Raw genomic sequence first — 24,315 nt, forward strand, 5'->3', positions numbered from 1 at the left:
GTGGCTGCAATTTCATCTGTATTTCTGCATACTGGCTCACAATCCAGATAATAAAGTTTATTCTTCATAGTACCCATAGCGTGTACTCTTTTCTGTTCATCATTTAACCAACATCTACTTTTACCAAACTGGACAATTTTTCCTTTCTCGGTGGCTGATCTTACAGAAAACAAGCTTCCAGCTAGACTTGGCACGTGTAAGACGTCATAGATAATAGCAGTTCTATACGAACTTTGCGCCCTAGGTTGAGCATTACACGAACGTTACCAACGCCTATGGCATCAACTATGTGTCCATCACCCAGGCTGACTTTCTCCGAGGTATCTAAGGTACTCACTAAACCTTTCGCGGTGAGGTGTAATGTGACGAGATGCACCTGAGTCTATAATCCATGGTGAATTTTGTGTTGATGTAGAGTTTTCTACAACGAATGCAAAGTCAGTATTACTATTATCTGTTGATACTTGTTTTGCTGTGTGCTGCTGTGATCTCTTTTGATTGTCTGGACAGTAACGACAAATATGTCCTTGGTTGTGGCAGCCAAAACATACCAAAGGCTGTCTCGGTCTCCTGTAATGTTTTTTGTGTGACCAGAGCAGCATCTGGCGGGTGATTTAAGTTGCTTCCATGATCCATCACGTTGCCTTTCTAGTCGTTTCTGCTCTTCATTTGTTCAAGGTGATGTTCTATAGGTGTACCTTCTTTCATGACACTTCGAAAGTATTGCTTTTTTAAAAACAGTTTGTTCGCCAAGGTATTTCGTTCAAAATGTGCTTGCAATTTATCCAATGCAGATTTTGCATCTGCACATTCTGTTATAAGATACAGTACATTGTCACCTACTGCAAGCACTATAGTAGAGAATGCTTTGCTGCAATTCTTCGTGAATGCAGATTTGACATCGGCAGCTGCATCATCTGCAGAAGCTTCTTCGGTACCCTCAACAAAACCATACAAGTCTTTGGCTATCAGCAAATGTTCCATTTTGAATTTCCATGTTGAGTAGTTGGTTCCACTCAGTTTGTCTATCGACCATTTTTCCTCAGTCATTTCGAGTGATTACTCCAGAGGTATAATATAGTCATTGCAACTAAATAATCCAGTTTTCCAACAAAGAGTCACACAGTAGTCAATCTGGTAACTGGGCCCATAACCTGTTGATTGTCTATGTTTTATAGCTGAAACATAAATTACTATAGTGAACGTTAAGACAGTATATTTTTTATATCAGTTCAATATGACAGCTACGACAGGAGTGACCAACCTTTTAATCACACCATAACAAGTATTATCAACAGCTGGCAAGCCAAGCTAGAAAAGCAAAAAAGCCACATAAACCAGTAAACTATAATTACATTACACTAGAAATAAGCTATGAAAAGCTTGACAAAAAGGACAATAATATTTCAACATCCTCTTCCGTGATGCCTAACCCTTTGACCGGGTATAAGCCCCCCCCCCCAAAAAAAACAACCGAGACTCGTGTAATTTATTTTCGAAAATTCAAAAAAATCGATATTTTATGAACATGCATAGCTCAAATCTTAAATTTAGTTCAATGAACAAAATTTTTTGTCCATATACATTTATTCACATATCTACTACTCAAAAAAAATTACAACCATGTGCAATTGTGGGGGTCCTCCCATGTTTTGTGACGATTCTGACGACCCGACGACAGGGATATTTAAAAAGTGACAGACGAGACGACCATTTACCAATGTAGGTGACGAGGATTGCGTAAATAGGATTACTAAAGGTACGGCTGCACGTAACGAATTTTTCGTTGGTTCGGAGTTCTGGCCGAAATCACGAAAAACGCAGAATTAATCGGTCAAAATTCACAGAATTATTTGAGCTGTGCATGCCCACCGAGTTCGTCGACGAAACGCTTTTAACAGATTAAACAAATTATTAGCGAGCACGATTCTAGCAGCTTTAGCAATTAGTATAGTCCAAGACATGTACCGTGACACACAATAAAAATACGGAAGCATTTCAACATAGAATACACGATGTAACTGTCTAAGTCGCGCTATTATTAGTTAGCAAACGCGACTTTAGCAAATTTTAAGATATACGTAGTCCGAAAACATAATGCGACACACAAGAAAATTATTTAAGAAAGTTATCATAGTAAATACGATGCAACTGACTTGTTTGCGCTAGAGATGTCGACATTCTCTACCACAAAACTTTTGCTGCTAAAAAGGAAATATAATTAAAAAATAAACAAATTGTAGCTATAGCGTCCAAACAATAAATACATTCAATAACGCACTTTAAGCAATTGCATCGTGTGTACTATGTTGATTTGCACTTATACTTTTACTATTGTGTGTCATTATACGTCTCTTTGACTATACTAATTGCAAAAGCTGCTGAGATCGTGCTCGTTAGCACGATTCTAGCAGCGCAGAATAATTCTGTGTGTTTCAATCATTTCGTGATTTTGGTTAGAACCAACGGAAATTTTGTTACGTGTTGCCGTACCGTTACTAACTTATTATTTGTTCATAAATCACCACGGTCAACCGAAACTTCACTAGTTTTGGTTTGAAGCATCTGGCCCAGCATTTATAGACTGCCAAATAATTAAAGCAATGAAATGCCACGACATTGACAGCAAATCCGTTTCCAAGTCTGTGACTGACAGTGATTATTAAAGGCAATCTCGGTCTATTTTCCGTACAAGAAATATAGCTCTAAAAACCTAAGACGGCTGTCACTCTTCGCGGAGTAATCAGCAACGCTCCCAAACATCACTAATATGTTTGTGAAGGTCGCTGGTTGAGCCATGCTTTTGGTTAGCAGAAGTTCAAACCTAGCGAGTTTCAGATTTTTAACGCAACCCAGTGCCACCGGTATAGATATTTGTATTGAAATAACGAATGTGAAGAAAGAGGTTGTTTTGGTTACCAATTTGAAAAAGGTGACAGTGATTTCAAAAGTGACGACAGTGATTTTAAAAGTGACGACAGTGATTTTAAAAGTGACTATTCTGACGACAGCTTTGTGTGGTAGGACCCCCAATTGTCCCTGTATGAAATGCTTGGAAGCATCTTTTTCGGTAGAGTCAAACGCTATAACGTAGCCGTGCGAGCCACCATAACGATCGTGTTCTCTGAATATTCCAAGTATATTAAAAGTCCAAAAAAGTTTACATCACTTCTATCATTTGAATTAATTTTATTCTGATCAGACAAAAAATCACCAACGATCGCAGGATAAAATAATCTTTTATTTTACCGTTTTGAAAGTCGAGCCGATGTTGACTGGTTTTTCCAACTTTTAATCTTTTCCAAGGAATCGCGATTTGTTTAGCTTTTAGCACAAAGCAACGCCTCTCAGATAATCGTTTCATATTGTAAATCATCGACTGATATCTTGTTGATGATATTTAAAACTTACTAGTGTTCATATCCTTTGTTTAACGTTACTAGACGACAGCTTTATAATCGTCTACCGAAATAGACATAAATGTCGTTTCCCCACGCAACCGGTAAACGACATTCTGGTCGTTTCCCCTGTCAAAGGGCTAAGTCTTACTCGGTAAAAAGTCATGCTAGGAAGGACGCTATTTGATCTGGTCATAAATCATGCTATCTGAATGACTAACAGGAACCAAGAAGAACAGGAGAAGCAAGACCACCTTCTTGTAGGAATTGTGCTTGCTCTATTACGTCTTTCAGGATTTTCTATTACATCTGCCTGCCACTCAGAAAAGGTGTACTGTTTGTAAAATATCTATTGGCCATTGCTGTGGTACACTATTCTCTTTTATATTTAGAGGTGATGATCACGAATAGTCTTGATTCAGTTAGTCTTCTGGCTAGTTTATATTCATAAGTTCGTCGTTGTAATGGTCAGACAACTCCCTTGCTTACTGAGTTCTCAGATATTCACATCCAAGCAACATAGCAGTTGTGCTAGATCCTCATGTTTACTGTTGATGTAATGCAGTGGTTACGGCACTGTTTTTCAGCAGTTACGGTTTTTATGAACCACAATTTGTTATTTCTCTCAACTTGTCATCCATCAACCGTTTCAAACTCTGACATTACATATAACTAAAATACGAGTAGAATATTAGAACCACATTATGGGAAAATGTTGTTACATACTATTGCGACCTTTTATTGCCACCAGCATTGAAGAGAGTAAAAGACATATAATATTTTGTGCATAAAAGTATTTCAAGAAAAAAAACTAAACACTAGCGCTGGTATATGATTATAAGCCTTCGAAGAAATGTATGCATAAAGGTACCAAATTGCAAAGACAGTAGTTCGAGTGTCTGTCCTGCCTTCACTTGTTGTGCAAACCCCCAACTGTGGCCAAGGTCAGTGTCACAGTTTTAGATTTATATATGTCCATACTAGCTACAAAACAAAGATACTATATTATGTACATTATTTGTAAAAGGTTTTGAAATGCTAGTGTCTGTAAACTGTTTGATCAGTCGAGGTATCAAATATGTTCAGTAACCAAATATTCTTAGCCTTCGCTCTAAATAGTGTGATCTGTACGATTTGAAACTAATCTCCAAGTAGCTCTAATAACAGAGAACAAAGACTTGTAGATGTGTGAAGAGTTCATGTCTACTAATAATCAGTTTTATTCAAGTGACTAACAATTGATAAGAGAGAAGAGCATGAAAGCCCCACAAGTACATATGTATGCTTTTACACAGTATTCACAAATACTATGATTAAAGGTTGACTTGCAACAAAATTCACATTACAGTTATTTGGTATCAAAAGATTCGCCATGTCTTGCTCTGTTGTGTTGTAGGTGTCAAATATGTAGAAATGTGATTACAAGCTCTTAAAAGCTCAAAAACGAAAAGCCGCCGTAGATTGGAGTCTCTTGATTTCGATGACGTATCCGCAGAGTTTGGTTATTGTCTTGTCACGTGATGTTCTCGCATGAATTGAAAGGCCAATAAAAAGCTCAATATAAAACTTATCGTAGCAATAGTTTATGACAAACACTTCGGGTTTTACCTAAGACCCCGTATCAAATATAGATGCTCGCTACTTTACAGTTTCAGCTTGGCCATTCCGTCCGACAATTCAACATACGTGTACATGTCCGAGTTGCAATCATAAAAATTTTTCAAATTCTGAAGAGTTAAGACCCTGGCGTTTCGAGCCTGACGCTCTATCTGAAGAAGATCCTCGACAGAATCAAACCTCCCAGCAAGTAAGCACCGCCACTAGCCAGCTCTTATGTGCCAAGCTAGCTAGTAGTAATAGTTTTAGCTAGAGAGTGATAGAACGAATATTATTGTATATATGATTTTAATGATGATAATGATCGCTTCATATTGCGAAAAAATAATTAGATTTTTCTCGAATGACAACATTAACAATTTTAACATTTAAATCTAGTGCTGCACTGATATACTGTTGGATAACATCGACCAGATGTATTAGCTATGGTTGCATAGACATATCTGTTCATTTCTTTAGGAGCTAATACCACCGACTACAGAGTGGTGTGTCTGCAAGCGCTGTCAAGACATGCCATCTCTTCCTGAATGTTTGTGCTGCCATGATGCTGAGTTTGCGCATCGTCTCCATAACCACAGGGAGCATGAATGCCTGTGTATGCATCCTGGTGTGGACGAACTTGTGGCGCCTGCACCCCTGGAGTTGGGGTGGAATAATTACCTGCGATATCATACTGAGTTGGATTTTCATTTAATGCCAACAACATCAAAGCTATGCTAGTGTGTCAAGCATTGTCTACAATTCTTGTGTTACACATTTAATGCATCGGTTGAACACAAATATTCTGAACTCGTGGAACTCAAGGAGAATTGTTATATTTGGCTTGTACACTTCCTACAGTAGAGAGTGTATTAGTTTTATGATTTTATTATATAAAGATCGAGATTATTTTGATGATCAGCAATTATTGTTTTTCAATAATTGTTTTGGTAGATAATCTATTCCCATTTGGAGAGCCATCACCAAATGCTCGGAAAAGGTTGTGTGCATACCTCAATCTTGTGTTTTGGTTTATGCCGCAAATCTTGTTTGCAAGTCTGCAAACTCTTCTTCATCATCCGTTGGTGGGAAGAGCCCGAATCTTAGACACCAAGAGGCAGGTAAAGGCCATCGCTCACCGTGACGAATTTGCGGCATAAGCCAAAACACAAGCTTGCGGTATGCACACAACCCTTGTAACAACATCTGTTGTAATGGACCTCACTTTCAGGCTGTGGAAAATTAGATCGGACTGGCATTGCTTGAAGCCTTCCAGCTCCATGGCATTAAAGCTGGTGGTCTCCGTTGACTGCAAAGTAAAATAAGTTACGACCAACAATCACTTTCACATTATTTGAATGAATTATTTAGCTAGATCAGCAACTTCATGTTTATGTATTGATAACTACTAAAACATTTGGGTTTTTATCAGGCTGTGAAGTAAAAACTGTCAATGTCAAAGTTTTACCTTGACAAGATGGCTGCTGACTATTAAACCGCAGCTCTGATCCATCATAGTGTAGGCCCCGTATAGTGCGCAATGCTCCGGACTATCGCATCTACCGTCACCTGCCAAATCATGCTCCCAATCAATTGCTGCCATCAATCCCTCGTTATGCAGGGTGTACTGCTCAGCAATACACTGTAAAATATTGTAAAACTTCATTATACAAGATTAATTTGTATCATTATCATTAGTCTAAAAATGTAGAATCCTCTTCCCCTTTTTGTGTTATATTATGATGAAGAATCAGAATTTTAAATTATAATATATTTTGCTTGAAGGATGACATATTTTCATTTCAAGAAAAAAATTGTTTCTAAATGTCGTTATTCAATTAGTGTGCCTAGCTTTTACTCATATTTTCCAAGTTTATGGGTAAATATTAACACTCACACCATGTAAGCATTCTCTTTGTTGGTAGAGGCAAACGCTGTGGCTTAGTATAGCGATGTTCAGGAGCAACAGAAAACGGAGGTTCTGCGTAAGGCATCCGCCAGAAAAGAGTGATGCAGCTGCCAGCAGGGGGTTGATGATGTGAGCTCTGTTCACCCTGGCAGTTGTTTCCCAAGTGTACGATTAGTGACAGGAGGCACATGTAACCTTGAACTCTACCCATCCGCCTTCTCGCACCATTGTGAATGAGCAGGGGAGGGTGCAGGCGTGACAGCGAAATAGTCGCTGGAGTGCTGTCACACTTACTATTATTTTCTCTTCTTTGAAGGAGGATTCGGGTCTGAAATCACAACACAATAGTTGACTTGCAATAAGATTTGTACAACATCATTTCCTGTTATATCATATTTGCTTGATCAGAAAAAGAATAAATATATAGCCATGCAATCATGACACAGATTTTACAAAACCTTATCAGAATCCATGAAATTGTAAGCATAAAAATGTGAGTAATAACTCTATGGATATTCTTTATATTTTGTCAAGTTTGGTTAAGTTCAGCTCTCTCTTACATGTAATTGGAGAGTGTTTGACGCTTGCCAACATAGCGCTCAAACTTTTCCCAGTCTTCAGTGGTTGGCACAAACTCTTCATCATCTAATACTAATAATAATCATCTAATAATACTAATATGCTATTAACGATGATACCAGAAAATGACAATAACTATTTTGTATAACATATCTATAAGTGAGTGGGGTTAAAAAATTTGGCGAAATTAATCGTAAAACTTATAACATTATTTTATCAATTATAGATTAATATATTACGTTTTACAGATAGATATGCAGTATGAATTAGTTTTGTTATTATAATAAAAATAATACACGTAATTAAAAAGATAAAATACTAATAATATCATATTACAATTAAATGACATTAATATTGTAATATTAAATATAGATTAATACATTAGTATTAGGAGAATACTAGAAAATAACCCGAGTTACTACTACTAATACAAGTAGTTCATAAAATAAATTACTCACGTGCTTTGGTGACATGTGGAGTATGCAAACAGGTTAGAAAACATGTTGTCTTTGAAATGGCAAAAACAAAGGTAAGAGTAAGCAGGCGAATAAATAAAGTTTGTCACATCCAGCTTCACCCAGTTGCTCCACGCCCGATGATGGTCTGGTCTTTTCTCTGCTCTTGGCCAAGAAAAAAGGTGCTTCTCAGCTTGCCAGCTGCACAAACACGATGTGGCGCGTTAGACATTATGACAAATTGAAATTAACAAATTTAATACGAGAAAGCGTGTCTGTTATTTGCGATAGATCAAACTTGAACTGAAACTAACATTATCGGATCATGTGACTTACAATTCTCGCCATATGGCGCGAACAATTTCTACAGCATTTTTCGACCATCATAGCGGACCAAAAGGCTCATCATGTTTGTCAGAGGATGATATGCAATCGTTCAAGCTAAGTTTAAAAAATTAAACATATTTTTATGCTAGGTTTTGAGATATCACTGCTCAAAGTTGCAGCATTGCGATGCCGATAAAATAGACGCGTAAGAACAACAGACATGGTTTTTATTACAAGCGTGAAGTATAGTTGTGAAAATATTTCGACGAATAAGGATGCATGAAAGTGTAAACATAAACTATCTCGCACACATATGTCACATTTTAGCCGTTTTGGAAAACGAATCCAAACTAGGGCGGTCTCATGTCGCTGCGATTTTCTGTTCGTTTTTGAGCTTTTAAGAGCTTTTAATCACATTCCCACATATTTGGCACCTACCACACAACAGAGTAAGACATGGCGAATCTTTTGATACCAAATAACTGTACTGTGAATTTTATTGCAAGTCAACCTTTAAAGGTTGACTTGCAACAAAATTCACATTACAGCTATCTAGTATCAAAAGATTCATCATGTCTTACTCTGGTGTGTTATAGGTGCAAAATATGTGGAAATGTGATTACAAGCTCTTAAAAGCTCAAAAACAAACAGTTAATCGCAGCCATCGTGAAAATGCCGTAGATTGATATCCATTTTCAAAACGGCTCAAATGGGACGTAGCTGAAAACGATGGTTTCTGTTTACACTTTCATGCAACCTCATTCGTCGAAATATTTTCACAAATATTTCGACGAATGAGGTATGTATGTATACTTGTACGTATACTGTATGTATACTTCACGCATTCACTAAAACCATGTCTATTGTCCTTACAAGCTTATTCCATTATCATTGTAATGCTGTCACGTTGAGCACTGATATCTCAAAACCTATCGTAAAAATTCATTTAATTTTTAACCTTAGCTTGAAGGAGTGCATATCATCCTCTGATAAACATGACGAGCCTGTTGGTCACCTGTCATAGTCGAAAAATGCTGCAGAAATTGTTCGCGCCATTTGGCAGGAAGTAAGGGTCACATGATAAGATTACGACTAGATGATTAGACCAAGCTGAAATGAGACTGTAAAGTAGCGAGCATCTATATTTGATTCGGGCTTTCCGGTAAAACCCGAAGTGTTTGTCATAAACTAGTGCTACGAGACGTTTTATATTGAGCCTTTTATTTCACGTGATAACATTACATGTCAAAACAATAACTACAATGTTTGAGTTTGTCATCAAAATACAAAGATTCCAAACTATGGCGTTTTCGTGATGGCTGCGATTAACTGTTCGTTTTTGAGCTTTTAAAAGCTTGTAATCACATTTCCACATATTTTGCACCTACAACACAGCAGAGTAAGACATGGTGAACCTTTTGGTACCAAATAACTGTAATGTGAACTTTGTTGCAAGTAAACTTTTAAGCTTTTCTCCTACAATATAACTACATACCTTGCGTTAGCGAATCAGACGCCTCAACAGATTCATTGATGTTGAGTCTTATCTTTCGCTTGTAGTTAAAACTTTGCTACAATATTATAACATTGTTAGATAAACATAACTTCTCTACAAAAGCTGATTATCACTCAGAGGTATTGAAGAAATCTTTGGCTAGATTTTCATATGAATACTGCAATTTTAGTGGTTGTGGTTGCTTTATTGATTTTACTCGTACATATAAAAGGAGTCTCTTTTTCTATATAGGTAAAATTAATAGCGCAAACAAACATATTCAATACAATATCAATTTAAACAATAATGACAAGTAATATAGGAGTAGAATTACAGTCTTAATTGATAATGGTGATTAATTTTCAATTGGGAATGCAGAGGTTAAAATAAGGTATCCGGTATGGCCTAAGTTAGAGGTTAACATAAGTTCCAACTTGTATACTTGGTGTGATCTTTTAATTTCCACAAGCATCAACTTTTAGTAGACATATTTGATATCAAACTGCTGTTCATCAAGCTTATTACAACTGCACAGAGAGACTGCACCAATAGACAGACAGATCATTATTTACCTGCAGGTTACATCCAGTCAACACGCAGCAGCGGATGATTATGATGATTAGTACTACAACAACGATGGCTGTTGTCACAAACAGAATCATCTTCACAGCGTCACTCTCATATCTTTTGTCTCCATCTCCAACACCAAGCAACCCCTTCCCTATACAATGTATAAGATTACTTCATTCAAGCAACACACTTGCATGTGAAATCATTGTGAGCAACGAATAAACGGTTCAACGTTAGCTGCTATTAGAAAATGTGCAAAAGTAAGCTAAATTAGTTTAGGTCTTGCAGAGCAAAAACTTGTGTCATCCCAGCCCCAGGTCTGGCAGAAGGTAAGAATATAGTGGTGTTGCACCATGAGTACCTGGCCTTGGTGTCACAGCAGACGGCGTAGAAGGTATACTTTCTAAAACACAACATAAATCCTGTAAGACCTCATTATTATAAATAGTGTGGCGTGTAGTATAATAGGATTTCCCGGAATGCAAGAACAACTTGGCTACATAGCCTGTGAGACCACGAAGTCGATTCATTTATAAATGTACATTAGTAAAAGATTATTTAATATTATAAGTGACAAAGTGCCTAATATAGTGTATAATAATTTTGCGATGCGCTAACGAACCGATCAGCCTCTTGATCAACTAATCAAGCTTTTGACTACAAAATGGAGTGCTCTTTTTTGAACGACAAAAAAAGGGCACAAAAGGATAAATGTGTTACAACATCCTTTCAAAGAGCTTTCTCATCTGTAGAAGTGGTTGGCAACATGTCTGGACAGGATAAGACTGGCTTCCTTATAAAATAAAACTTGTGTCTGAACAATCAGTAATTGGTAGTGTTCATGTATGCAACTTTGGCGACTACCAAGACAGAATATTAACGGCTATACTGTTTGTGTACTCATCTAGCCACAGAGAATATAGATGTATGCTTCATATGAGAGCGTATCTTGTAATCTGTTAGCATTTAGCAAACTTTGTTCCCAAGCTCAAAAATACAACTCCCTGCTGCCTAGATTACATAGAATAGTTGAAGATAGAAGAATTGTAAAAACCAATATGTCATTTAGTGAGAGACGCGTGTCAAGCCAACAATTGTGCCCTTCAGAGTCAATTTTGTGAGAGAAAACGTAGTACAAAGTGAGATAAACTCACAATGAGCGTATAAAAATAATTACTTTAAAGCTGACTTGTGTGGGATTCAGGAGGGAATATAAGACAGCTGAACTAATACTTAATGCTTATTTAGGAAAATACAAAAATATCACTATATTCTGAAAAAGTTTTGTTTGATAATAACAGAGCGTTTACATCCGAAAGTGAGTGATAGATCTATTTACAAAGTATGGTGAGATAACTCAATATGAGGCATGATAAAAGATGATAAAGCCGTCCTTCAATTACACGATAAGATAAATCTAATACTTGTAAGCAGACTACAGCGTTTGACAGATTTACAAACATGCCTTGCTCTAAATAATCTATTAGGCACACATCATGTGCGCTTGCAATTAACATGATTTGGTTGCAACTCTAATCTAACTCTAACTGTAACTCTAATCTTAGGATCCTTGTGCTATGCTGGAGAGCAGTAAGGGTGCCCATGAAAATGAAACCGAATGCCTACAAAGCTTATACATTCACTAAATATAATGCTGACTCTTCAATAATGGTGAGAGAATCAATGAAAAAGGGTTTATATGAAGGGCAAGTAAGCTTTCATGGTAACAGACCGGTGTGGGAGCATTGTCTGTATAGTTTAGAACAATTGTTTACCGCTTTTTCTGCTACTAAGTCACACACTTGGACTGTCTAACAGTCAGATGCAATGTATTGTCACCTGTTGGTTTCAACTACTCGCACGAGGATAGATGTTTAATTCAAAACTTGTCAGGTTTACTTAGTGATTTGGCGGACATGCAAGATATTATTTTGTTCTCAAAGACCCACTTGAGTGCTGTGAAGCAGTCGTGTTGAATAAATATTATTCAACAGGACTTATTAAATAAAATTGAATGAAGTACTGCAGAGATTTGCAGAATCATTTTTTGCAATTTTAAGTATTCATCAATATAAACAGTTACACACGTACCTGTTGTGGAGGGAGCTGGAGTGGATTTTAGGGCTGTAGAGGATGTTGTAGGGGTAGTAGACATTAAAAGTGTTGTACTTGAAGCTGATAATGTTGTTGTTGCATTTCCTATAGCTGTAGCACTTGCTGTAGTATTTGCAGCTGCTATACCTGTAGTGATCAGTGTAGCTGCTGAACTTGCTACACCTCTCATGGTGCTTGTAGCTGGAATCCCAATAGTTGATATTGTACCTGTAGCTGACATTGTGGTTGTTGTGTCTGTAGTGGACATTGTGGTTGTTGTGTTTGCAGTTGACATCGTGGTTGTTCGGTCTGTAGTTGATATTGTTGTAATTGGGTCTGTAGTGGACATTGTGGTTATCTGGTCTGTAGTGGACATTGTGGTTGTTATGTCTGTAGTAGACATTGTGGTTATTGAGTCTGTAGTGGACATTGTGGTTATTGGGTCTGTAGTGGACATTGTGGTTATTGGGTCTGTAGTGGACATTGTGGTTGTTGTGTTTGTAGTGGACATTGTGGTTATTGAGTCTGTAGTGGACATTGTGGTTATTGGGTCTGTAGTGGACATTGTGGTTACTGGGTCTGTAGTGGACATTGTGGTTGTAGTGTCTGTAGTGGACATTGTGGTTATTGAGTCTGTAGTGGACATTGTGGTTATTGGGTCTGTAGTGGACATTGTGGTTATTGGGTCTGTAGTGGACATTGTGGTTGTTGAGTCTGTAGTGGACATTGAGGTTATTGGGTCTGTAGTTGATAAAGAAATTGATGAATCTGTAGCTGACATTGTGGTTGTTGAATCTGCAGAAAACATTGTGATCTGGCTTGTGGCTGTTTGGCCTGTAGTTGATCTTGCGGTTGTTTGGTGTACAGTTGACATTGTGGCTGGTGGGTTTGCAATTGATAAAGGGACTGTTGAATCTGTAGTTGACATAATGGTTAGACCATCTGTAGTTGACATAGTGGTTAGAACATCTGTTGTTGACATAATGGTTAGAACATCTGTAGTTGACATAGTAGTTAGACAATCTGTTGTTGACATAGTGGCTGTTGTCTCTACAGTAGATTCTTTAGCCAATTTACCTACAATGATTGTTGTAGCTTTGGTACTGATACACAATACTGTTGTGGAAGTACCTGTTGATGTGGTTAAAGCTGTGACACTTGTAATTGTAGATCTTGAATGTTTTATAATAGTTATTCTGATTTTAGTTGCAGTAGCTGTTGTGTCTATTGCATCTGTAGTGACGAATGACGTAACCTTTATGACTCACAGCATGAATGCATCGCACTAGAGTGATACAGAGCAAAAAAGGTGAAACGGACCTAATACAACAGTCTTCATTTGTTGATATTTACTATAAACACTAACTATATGCCTTAAACACACTATCATCAAGATTCCGCAGTTAAATGAATGACAGGGATCATCAAAAGCTCAGCAGCATATATTATTTTAAAATATATTAACTAGCAAGAATGTGGAAACAGCAAATGACTGCGTTTGAGCTCTGCATCAAGAGTTACACGGATTGCAGATTCAATCTACAGGTATGTCATAACATGGTCAGTATTCTGTGTAAAATACCTTAGCCTGTCATCTTCCTAAGCATGCATTTGCAGTTATTGTTAAACATACTGACACTTCCACACCTGGCTTATTAGTGATAAACTTTCAAGTGTTCATTCAAACAACATCCAGACTAAACATGAAACTATAGTTTTTACAGGCGTTCCTACTTGTAGTTGACGTGATGGTTTTGACTGGAAACGCGGGACTTTCTGCCAAATCTTCATCTAAAATAAAGATGTAGAATATTTGAAATGCTTACATACTTGAAAAGCTTACCTGACAAGTAATTTAATGTCATCAATTTAAAATATCAACAAATTGATGTTAACATGCCTAATATTGTAAAGAATGTAATAATTTGATTATGATTGAAAGTTATTATACAAGTGTGACTTGAAAGAGATTGCCACATAAGGTTGCAATTGGGAAACATAACACAGAGTATTGCATGTTCTGCATAGCAAAGTCCGTTTGTGGTGCAATAAAACACAATTTTGGTATATTTCATTAGTTTGATGTGTTATTGAGATTAATTGCTTTTGTTTCAATGTAATTTAAGATATGGCCATGCTGTTACACTTGTCATACACTTTAATTGTATATGGTTCACTTTAATTACATTTATTGAAGAGCAGAGACATCACAAGCAACCAGTTCTAAGAGCAATTACCAACTGATGATAAACAATACAAAGGCCACTACATCCAGCTAATACACAAACTAAGTCAGTGCGGTATAAACCACAAATTGGTGAACTTGATGACATTGTAACAGCATGATGTACATAATATCATAACAACATTCATAACCAAGGCTTACCCGCATGTTGTTTTAGCCTCACTACTTATACTAAGAACATTATTGTGACGCACCTATGGCACCGTCCCCATCATCATCTATGCCGTTATGAAGTTCTTCATCAATCGATCCATCACAGTCATTGTCTACTCCATCATTAACCAGACTTGCGGAGGTTTTACAGTAAGAGCCAGTCTTTGCCAGTCTCATTCCTGAAGATAAATACTAACCATCTCAACATACATATACAGGAGTAAACCTTGCCAATAGTAACAGAGGCGGATGCTATGATGGTGCCTTTATATTCTCAAAGAAGTAAGGCAGGTGTCATAAGGGTGCCTCTATTCTCGAAAAACTAAGGCTTCTAAAGTGCACAACTTCACCAACCACACATGTACCTCCAAACCAAATAGACAACGCATGTTGACTTTAGCTGTGGGAAGTAAAGACAAGTAACTCAACAGAAATCAGCTCTAAAGAATTGTGGCAAACGATCTCACTGCGTTAGGCGCACCAACCTGCTGGGAATCCATACGTCTCAAGATCTCCATGTCCATACATCATAGCATATATGGTTACAGTTGGGTTTGCATGGTTAATACTATGAGTGCCATTTATGACAGCAATCGTTCTTGCAGAATAACCAGTGTTTCCTATGACCTGCCAGTCACTCTGAACCTGCATTATACCATTTTTTCCTCGTAAGAGCTGGGAATCGCAGCCAGGTTTTATAGCGTAACAGAAAAACAAGCTAGCATCTGTTTGACCTATAATATTCAGTTTGTCAATAAACAAGGAACTACTGTCTCATTTTCAGAAATCAATCTAAAGATAGAATTACTGCTATTTATGCAATGTTTAGACTAACTTGTCACGATATATTTTTACAGTTGACCTTTATTTATTCCGACACTAAAATAAACTTGTTCTCTCCTAAACCTCTTATCTATAAATAGTTCAAAAAGAGGGACGACTCTACATTGACGATTTTGAAATAGCTACATATAGTTGTGAAAGTGGGTAGTCTTTTGGACCAGAGAAAAAGAGACTACAAATGTAATGCAACTACCTACAACTTGGTGAGAAGATGTCACATGCAAGATTAGCCATGCAACAAGAACACCTACCCAACTATTGTTATAGAAAGTATCCCCTTCTTTCAGATTGAGTTGCTGAAGAGTGGTGTTTAGAGCAGCACCGTTCAACAGGATGCCATCTCGCTCTCCGCTCTTCATTATTATGTTTACGTAGTTTCTGACACAGACATAACAAGTAGTGACAACTCCCGAAATGGGATCAATATAACAACCTTAAACAAGATGATTATAGCCTTTTACAGACAAATGTTAATAATAGCAAAACAATCATGTGGTTGATGGCATGATCACTGAATATGTCTATTATCTATATAGAAGTGGGTAAGTGTTACCGGTAAGACGAACTAATTCCAGCCGGGGTTGTAAAAGTGTAATAGTTGGCATATTGCTCCTTAGCGGGGACGATAGCCATAAGTGGGTCAGCCCTTGTCCCATCAGCCTTACCTGCAAACATAACAGAGGATCTGATTCTAGTAACTATATAACTTATTAGAAGAACTTTTTAAATCTGTTGTTACCTGTGCTTTGATATTTGATACCAACTTTTTTTGTCATTGGAATTTCAGCAGTCAAAAATGTCTGAAATGGGAGTTGTCAGCACTCTATCATAAAAATGTTTAGTGCATTGATGTTATTTCTGCGGGGAAAATGAGTCTCACCTTGCAATTTTACTGGGGAAAATGCTACAATTGAATTAAAACCTAAAAATCTATAAAATATGATCTAGTGCTTTGCAAGTGAATTTTTATGATAATGAAACAACTTGCTACAGAATTGATACAAAATTGATGGTGGGCCTATCAACATTAATAAAGCCTTGATTATTCTCATCTCAACATATCTGTTGTGGGTAGTGAATATATGGCTAATGACGCCGGCAAAGAGACTTGCCTGTCTCTGAATACTGAGCAATGAGCACAGCCTTTGAGGCGATGACTTGGGTTACTTGTGTCGCGTTGGTAACCAGTTCCTTGAACTCCCCAGTAGATTTCAGCACTTCTGATGAACTACTATTATACTCATTTGATGAACTGTAGACATCAACGGTGACATTGTCATCCGCAGCTGTTCAAAAGTACAATTACATGTAGACAAGAATGGCTATCCACAATCTAGCCAATAGCAACAAAACTCATAATAACATAAATACTAAAACCTAGAAATAACAGACCTACACGTTTGTTAGTACTATCGCTGTTTTGCTATTAGGTCTAATGTGAGTTACAAGTATGTCTGCTTTTAACAGGCAATAAAATAATGCTCACCAATTATCCTAAGGATGGATCTCTGTCTTTCAACAAAATTAGAAATAAGAAACTCTCTGCCCAGCTTATCCAAAGGAGGAATCATCTCCATTAGATGATCTCCTGATTTGGTATGTGCGATTGATGTCTTTTTGTTACCTAGAGACAATAGTTAGTTATTTTTATTAAAAGCACATCTAGTATGTTAGTCTCCTTTTCACAATAATTGCATGTAAGAGTCATGAAGGACCAACAGGGGTAAAATACCTGATAGCACGGCAATAGGCTTGTCTGCTGACACCAAAGCACCCGTCAGGTCATCAACATTAGCTGTAACCAAAATGGATACATACAGCATTATTTTATTATTTTAGTCCTAACAGTGCAATATTAGATATAATACAGTCTTTCTTCAGACCTTAAGTTATCAAGCTGTACACAGTGGATCATGAGCTAAAGCTATCAAACAATATATTCTATTCGCACAAAATGTTCTCTTTGAATTTTGAATACAATAAGCATTTGATTGCGAGAATTGTCCTCTCATAGCATCTCTTACATTTAAGCATAGATATATAAACCTTATATATCTATGCATTTAAGAAATTCCAAATGTGCTGGGGTGACCATTAGTAATCTAAGCTTTAACAAATCTATCAACTTGTCATTATATAAAGTGATATCCACCTAGTCTTACCTGCTTCTGTAGCTCGTCTCACTCTGCTAAGTTGTCCCTCTTCATCGAGGGATCGTCTTCTTCTCCCAGACTTAATGTAATCTCCTTTGTACTGGTAGACTTGACCACGATTCAATGAGAAATTGTTCTTGATGACTTGTCCTCGCAGAGTGATATTTATATTGGTGTTGTCATACACCGGACTGACCACTGTATACAGGTTTTCATAATTATATGATAGTAATAGCACAAACTGGATGTATTTGTGTGGCTTCAAGACGTTCAGCCCCAAAGACTATATGTACTGTAGCAAACCACAGTCTCATTTTTATGTACATGTTCAACATGTACTGAACACTGCTTCCAAGGGTATTTTAGATTCGCTACAGTAACTGTAAAAGGCATGCATATGAAAAGTAGCTGATTGAAATTGCGAACTTTTCAAAAACAAAAATAACAATAAGTTCTGTCATTTGCCATGTTATTTGACAAAAAATGGTGCGGGATAACCGCGTAGACTGTGAGTAGTACCTGTACATTCTTTGATGAATAAGTAAAGCCATAGCCTGAGATCTTTATGATAGTTGATGTTTGTAGACTAAGAACTGTAGATACCGTGAAACCTCTATGTAAATGACATGGCGCTCTAATTTTCAACTTTTCCCTTACAATAGTGGTGGGTTATTAAAGGTGATGTTCAAATAGAGGGTGGTGTTGTATCTTTTGAATAGCTCATCAGAATTTTGAGAAAATAAAATTAAACCCTTAGCTATTACCTGCAATTAACCTACAATGAATTTATAGCCTGCGTTGCAAATTGTTGGAGCTGTCGATTTTTTATTTCATTCTAAATTTGAAGGCATATTTTTATTTTATAACTATATTTAACAATACTGCATAAAAGCTTATTGCCCTCATGTTTGCGACAGTTTGCAGCCAAAACTGACTTTTTATACACGATAGAGGTGAAGTTATAAGCTTTGATCCATCAAATGTTAAGTTTAGGTAACGACAATGATGCTACCAGTTATTACGCTATAAATCTGCAAATTTACAAGTTGTATAAAATTAATCTATTAAACGCTACAAATATATATTCAAAAACAAATGACAAACGAACCATATTTATAATACAGGCAGAAACAAAAATTAACATTTGGAAACGAAAATCTCAGCATTGTTTGCTCGGTCAAATGCGTTCTGATTTCTGCCTTTGTATGGACCCATTTCATCGTCTTTTGGCTGTTCAATACCTTCCACAAAACCTCTGACCTCAACTTTTCTTCTGCACTGCTGAACTACTCGATATTAGCATCCAAACAACTTTTTAGCAGAGTAAAACTTATGTTGTTGCCATTTAGAGTACACTCTATGCACAAATGAAGAGAAACTTTTAGCCACGTGTAAGCTTATGCATGCGTGCTCAGCAAAAGGTTTAACCTCATGATATCAATGCAGATTCCATCGTAATTGCTGAACCGTTTTTAATACACCTCAAAAAATCTAAACCGAGTTAAACAAATAACTACTACTAGCCTGGTACGGTATACCACTACTACTACCACTACTACTACTACTATACCAATTACTACTACGGTTAATAATTATTTCTATGGTGTTGCTTTCAAATTTTACCAAAAAACTGTAAAGCTTTGGAGTTAAAAAATGGACTTTAATACAAACAGCAACAACAAAAGAATTAGTTGTTATCGATGTAACCGAGTCATCATTAGTACCATTTTGTGGACATTTTTCTACTGATAATTTGCTATGATGGGTTCATGAAAATCAAAGCATGTCAAAGTGGCGGTCAAATAGGAGTCACGATCAATTAAAAGGTAGCGCCCAATTTCTCAACCCCTCTCCTATAGTGGATGCCAAATAGAGGTAGCCTTCAAAAAAAGGTGATGTTTAAATAGGGATTTTACTGTAACTAAATGATTGCGGTATAACAAATACATTTGATGAATGCTAAAATAATTGAATTGGATTCATTAGTGAACTGTTCTCTTGATGATAGAATAATTACCGTGTCAAACGTTCATAAAAAAACTGCATAAGGAAGATAACTCCAAGTTAAAGGATACACACCATTCGAAAGGTTGTTTATAGTACACCGTAATTCGATAATAGATATTTTCAGATACTTGGTCAAGTGTACCTCTCTAGGGTTTATGTAAGTAATTTGAAATACCCAAATGCTTGATAAAAATATAAAAATGAAAAGTCAAACAAACATTTCTAACAACCTAAAGTAAACGTTTCCAGCGGACAGAAAACAATAAAGTTGCTGACATGATTGTTCTACTAAAATGTGCATCATAGTAAGATGCCGCTCAATGTTTTTTTAAATTTTTTAAATGTATGTAACGCTAACAATAAACATTGAGACACTGAGAGAACAGAGTTGAACTAACTTTGCAAACTTTTAAATGTAAAACACAAATAGAACTTATTATCATTAAGAATTTAATCAGCATGTAGTAAAATAGAAATGAAGTCTGCGGTGCTACAACGTGCAAGGAAAATACTTGAAGTATGTCATTCAGTACAGCTGTCAGTTGAAGATATTTAGCTGTGATAAATCAAGACTCATACAAAATAGGTTCCAAGTTAAATAAACCAGCTGAAAAAACTCAGCAAGCATGTCACTTCTATTCTGGAAAGATGAGAGAAGAACAACTTGATGAGCCAGAAAACTCACCTAGCAATGTTCCAGAAACTGATTTCGTCGTCTGCCAACAAGGAATCACATAAGAGAGTCCAAGGACATCCGTAGGTAATGCGAGAAAAACATCTGCGCTCTTGTACTGCAATGGTATAAATGTAATTAGAGAGAAGCAATAGTATAAATTAGAGCTGCACAACGGTTAAAAAAGATTAATTGTGATTAATAACTGGTCTGAACCAGTTATTCTTCGATTAATCTTAGAATTAATCTAGCCAAAACCTGAATATTTGAAAACAAATGATACAGCTACATATAAACTAATTACATTTGAGACAATAATTGTTAACAGGAGTACATGTTATGTACAATGTACATAAATTACAATGTATTAATTAGTATGAATATGAAAATAGTCCATGAAAGTCTATAATTAAGCCAGTCAAAAGTTGAGGCAGGACCTTTTTTCACGTTTACCGAATGAAGAGATGCCCTCTCCTTACATACAACATTGCCAGCTTTAGAGAATAGCCGCTCACAGGAGACAGTAGTGGCAGTAGTCAGTAGTAGTAGTTATTGTCTGTGACAGCTGGTGAAAAATTCTGAGCGGTATGCTAAGAATAAGTTAAATGATATGCTGTGGTGGTAGGCAAACTCTTTCTGGCATATTTTGCGCTTCACTTTCTTGTTTATGCTTCCAACAACGTATGAAAATGCGTCAACTAGTAGGGAGGATATTTGTCTGCTTTCATGTTCCAATAAAGTGTCAACCTTATATAACTATTATTCTAAAGCTGAAATATGATGATTTTTTTGAACAAAATGAAGTACACGTATAATTTACCTAAAAGATTTTTTAAATATAAACAAAAAATAGACTGTAAGATATTAAATAATACTGAAACAGTTTTTGTTGGTATTACCTAGAAACATGTTCAAACTACTAACAACATGGCCGCTTCAACTAGATCTTCGAGGTGCTTTTTTCGTTGTATAAAAAAGTTTTACGTTAGTGACTCACTTAGTGTTTTCATAGTTGAGTGCAAGATAGTTGTGGTTGTATTTAATTGGTAAGAAAGTGTTGCTTGTCATAATATTTATTTGTTAGTAAATTAAATGGTAGTAACCTGCTATGTTAACGTCATATTTTGGCAGACGCCGAGCCACGAATGTATATTGGATGTTTTATATACTCACATATAATTATTCTTATATGATGTATCTTTAACATATTGGGTCTGTCTTTGTTATGTATCCTTTCGCTAATAGGCCTACTTTGTTAGTTTAAACGTTATTAAGCCAACTTATACGGTCCAGGAAAAAATATATGTAGGGTATATATAGGGAGCGCTCTCTCTAGAGGAGCAGAATAGGTGCAGCTCCTGGACTAATGAAAATCCTTCGGAATAAAACAAATGAAAAACCATACTCACTTCTCTTACAATTTATGTAACAATTATTACAACCTAGATCATGCCTGAGTAAAGACTGGAAAAATCATTTACAATATATTAAACATTACAAAAAACCACATCATGATCATCACCTCGGTTGCATTTTATTTGAAGATTAATCGGCTCAACTCACTTAATCGTGTATTTGTATTGATCGAGTTAATCGTTTCATTAACACGATCATTGCGCAGCTCTAGTATAAATGCATCAGATGCTAAATGATAGCCTAAAATAGTACACAAAGAAAAAGTACCGGGAACTAAAATTCACATTTACCAATCCACCATAGCCAACATCTCAACTCACCTGTCTGTTGCTGCCAAAAACTACCACATCATCACTTGCCATGAGCACTTGACTTTTATTATTTGTTGTTTCAAACTGGTCATCCATGAGTTGCTCTTTATCAACTGCTAGCTTGACAACTTCACCTTGTGATACACTCCCGTACTGCATGCAACAGGCAAACAATAGCAGTAGCTACATTACTCGTGAGTGCAGACTGCATTCATATCAGTTTCACAACCAATCAAGCAATTGTAGCCACCATTTAACTCGAGATAAAGATAAAAAGTTACATAAGACTAATTACAGAGGCAAAAGTGATAACTAATCAGTTTTATTTTATTCCTTGTTTTAAGGAGACAAAAATTATTATGTTCTACAACAGAAATTAGAAACGCTAAGCTGGTTCATACTTGTACTCTCCACCCTGTACTCACCTAGGACTACTGCACAAAAAACTTTATTGTCACTCTATGGCTATTGTAACTTACAATCTACGGTATACATAAATCTCAAAGTTTGTCGGTATCTCCTTCGGTATGTCCGGTATGTCTGGCAATAGCTATTAAAATCTTGGAAATAAAAGCTCACAATCTGCTAGGTTTGAACATAAGAAAATTACAACCACAATTTCGACCGTGCATTTAGCCACCAAGCTACGCTGTTCTTGTGAACATAACGCTATTATCAACATGCTGTATACCCTATGCACACGCTTAATGTGTACTTTTGATTATTAACTAATATTACCTTTTGCTTTTCATGCAAACATTTGTATTATCTCGAGTAGGAATAGCTTTTAAATTCTCTCTTCATTCGGTCAGACAAAGTACTAGACAAAAACAGTTTGATATCTGATTTTTACATTTGTACCAGCATCGAGAGGTACCAGTATCATCGCATTCAAAGTTTTGATGGATAGCCTCCGCTAGAACAATAACCTTTTTTATACACACAAACTTCTATGCATGAATTGTTTTTATTAATTCAACATTTTCAGAATTTCTATTTTGTTTTCTCAGTTTGTATTAATTGTATCATTACCAAATCATCTTTTACTGTAATCGTAGCAAACCCGACTTAATTTTGCTGTTACTTGCTAATCATTTCATATTTACATTTAAGCCCTTTTATAGTTGTTTTATTTGTTTCTTAATTTATTTGACCTGCACAAAACATTTTCCTCATAATATGAAGTTTGTAAGTTACAGTTGTTTGACAAAGTTTGAAAACCTTTACAGTTGTTTGAATTTTTTTTCTTAATTTATTTAAACTGCACAAAACACTTTTCCCATGGTATGTAGTTTGAAAGTTAGAATGGCAACTGTTGTTATGTGTTAAAGAAAAATATTTTTTCTGAGCAAAGACTTTTATTACCCGGTCATTAAACTCTCGTAGACTGCAAAACTGACCTTGACCTTACTCCCGGATGTAAAGTTAAAGGAAACTGGACCTTCCCTCTGTGTTGTAACAAAGACTTCGAGATGAACAGTACCTTTTTTCTGAATTTTAGTCACTCCAAAGGCAAAGATAAACTCTGTTCCCTCATTATCAGGGACTAAAAATACACATAAAATACAACATTTACTAGCTATAATACTTATGACATTTATTCTATATTAAAGCAGTGGTATTAATGGGCAAATAACTCCAACTCCTGTTGTGGAGGGAGCTGGAGTGGATGTTAGGGCGGTAGAGGATGTTGTAGCGTGAGTAGACATTGGAAATGCCGTACTTGAAGCTGACAATGTTGTTGTTGCATTTCCCACAGCTGTAGAACTTGCTGCAGCTGTAGTATTTGTAGCTGCTATACCTGTAGTAATCAGTGTAGCTGCTGAACTTGCTACACCTCTCATGGTAGCTGGAATCCCAGTAGTTGATATTGTATCTATAGCTGACATTGTGGTTGTTGTGTCTGAGGTTGACATCGTGGTTGTTGTGTCTGTAGTGGACATTGTGGTTGTTGTGTCTGTAGTGGGCATTGTGGTTGTTGTGTCTGTAGTGGACATTGTGGTTGTTGTGTCTGTAGTGGGCATTGTGGTTGTTGGGTCTGTAGTGGACATTGTGGTTATTGTGTCTGTAGTTGATAAAACGATTGCTGAA

At 36.4% G+C, this 24,315-nt stretch overlaps 2 protein-coding genes across 4 annotated transcripts in view; both read right to left on the reverse strand.

Moving 5' to 3' along the window:
* Window positions 1-4,121: 4,121 nt before the first annotated feature.
* The window catches only part of LOC137394444 (serine-rich adhesin for platelets-like), a 30,257-nt gene continuing 10,063 nt past the window's right edge, over window positions 4,122-24,315 (reverse strand). For 2 of the 3 annotated variants that reach the window (XM_068081163.1, XM_068081164.1), the window contains 5 exons: window positions 12,421-13,500; window positions 10,691-10,732; window positions 10,332-10,480; window positions 9,760-9,835; window positions 4,122-4,382 (listed from right to left, as the gene is read on the reverse strand). In XM_068081163.1, coding sequence (XP_067937264.1) covers window positions 4,309-4,382; window positions 9,760-9,835; window positions 10,332-10,480; window positions 10,691-10,732; window positions 12,421-13,500 — 1,421 coding nt within the window. In that variant the 3' untranslated portion in view covers window positions 4,122-4,308. The remainder of the gene's footprint in view (window positions 4,383-9,759; window positions 9,836-10,331; window positions 10,481-10,690; window positions 10,733-12,420; window positions 13,501-24,315) is intronic. The other variant, XM_068081166.1, reaches the window with a different exon arrangement.
* On the reverse strand, window positions 14,105-24,283 carry LOC137392933 (uncharacterized). Its single transcript, XM_068079297.1, has 13 exons — window positions 24,026-24,283; window positions 23,625-23,770; window positions 22,234-22,377; window positions 20,510-20,615; window positions 17,827-18,015; window positions 17,397-17,459; window positions 17,151-17,288; window positions 16,777-16,950; window positions 16,218-16,329; window positions 15,916-16,042; window positions 15,307-15,496; window positions 14,863-15,000; window positions 14,105-14,214 (listed from the first exon to the last, which is right to left on the reverse strand). Exons 1-13 carry the CDS (start codon window positions 24,273-24,275, stop codon window positions 14,105-14,107), a joined length of 1,887 nt encoding a protein of 628 aa, XP_067935398.1. The 5' UTR covers window positions 24,276-24,283.

Source organism: Watersipora subatra, chromosome 4, assembly GCF_963576615.1.
Source record: "Watersipora subatra chromosome 4, tzWatSuba1.1, whole genome shotgun sequence".
In the NCBI taxonomy this organism is placed as follows: domain Eukaryota; kingdom Metazoa; phylum Bryozoa; class Gymnolaemata; order Cheilostomatida; family Watersiporidae; genus Watersipora; species Watersipora subatra.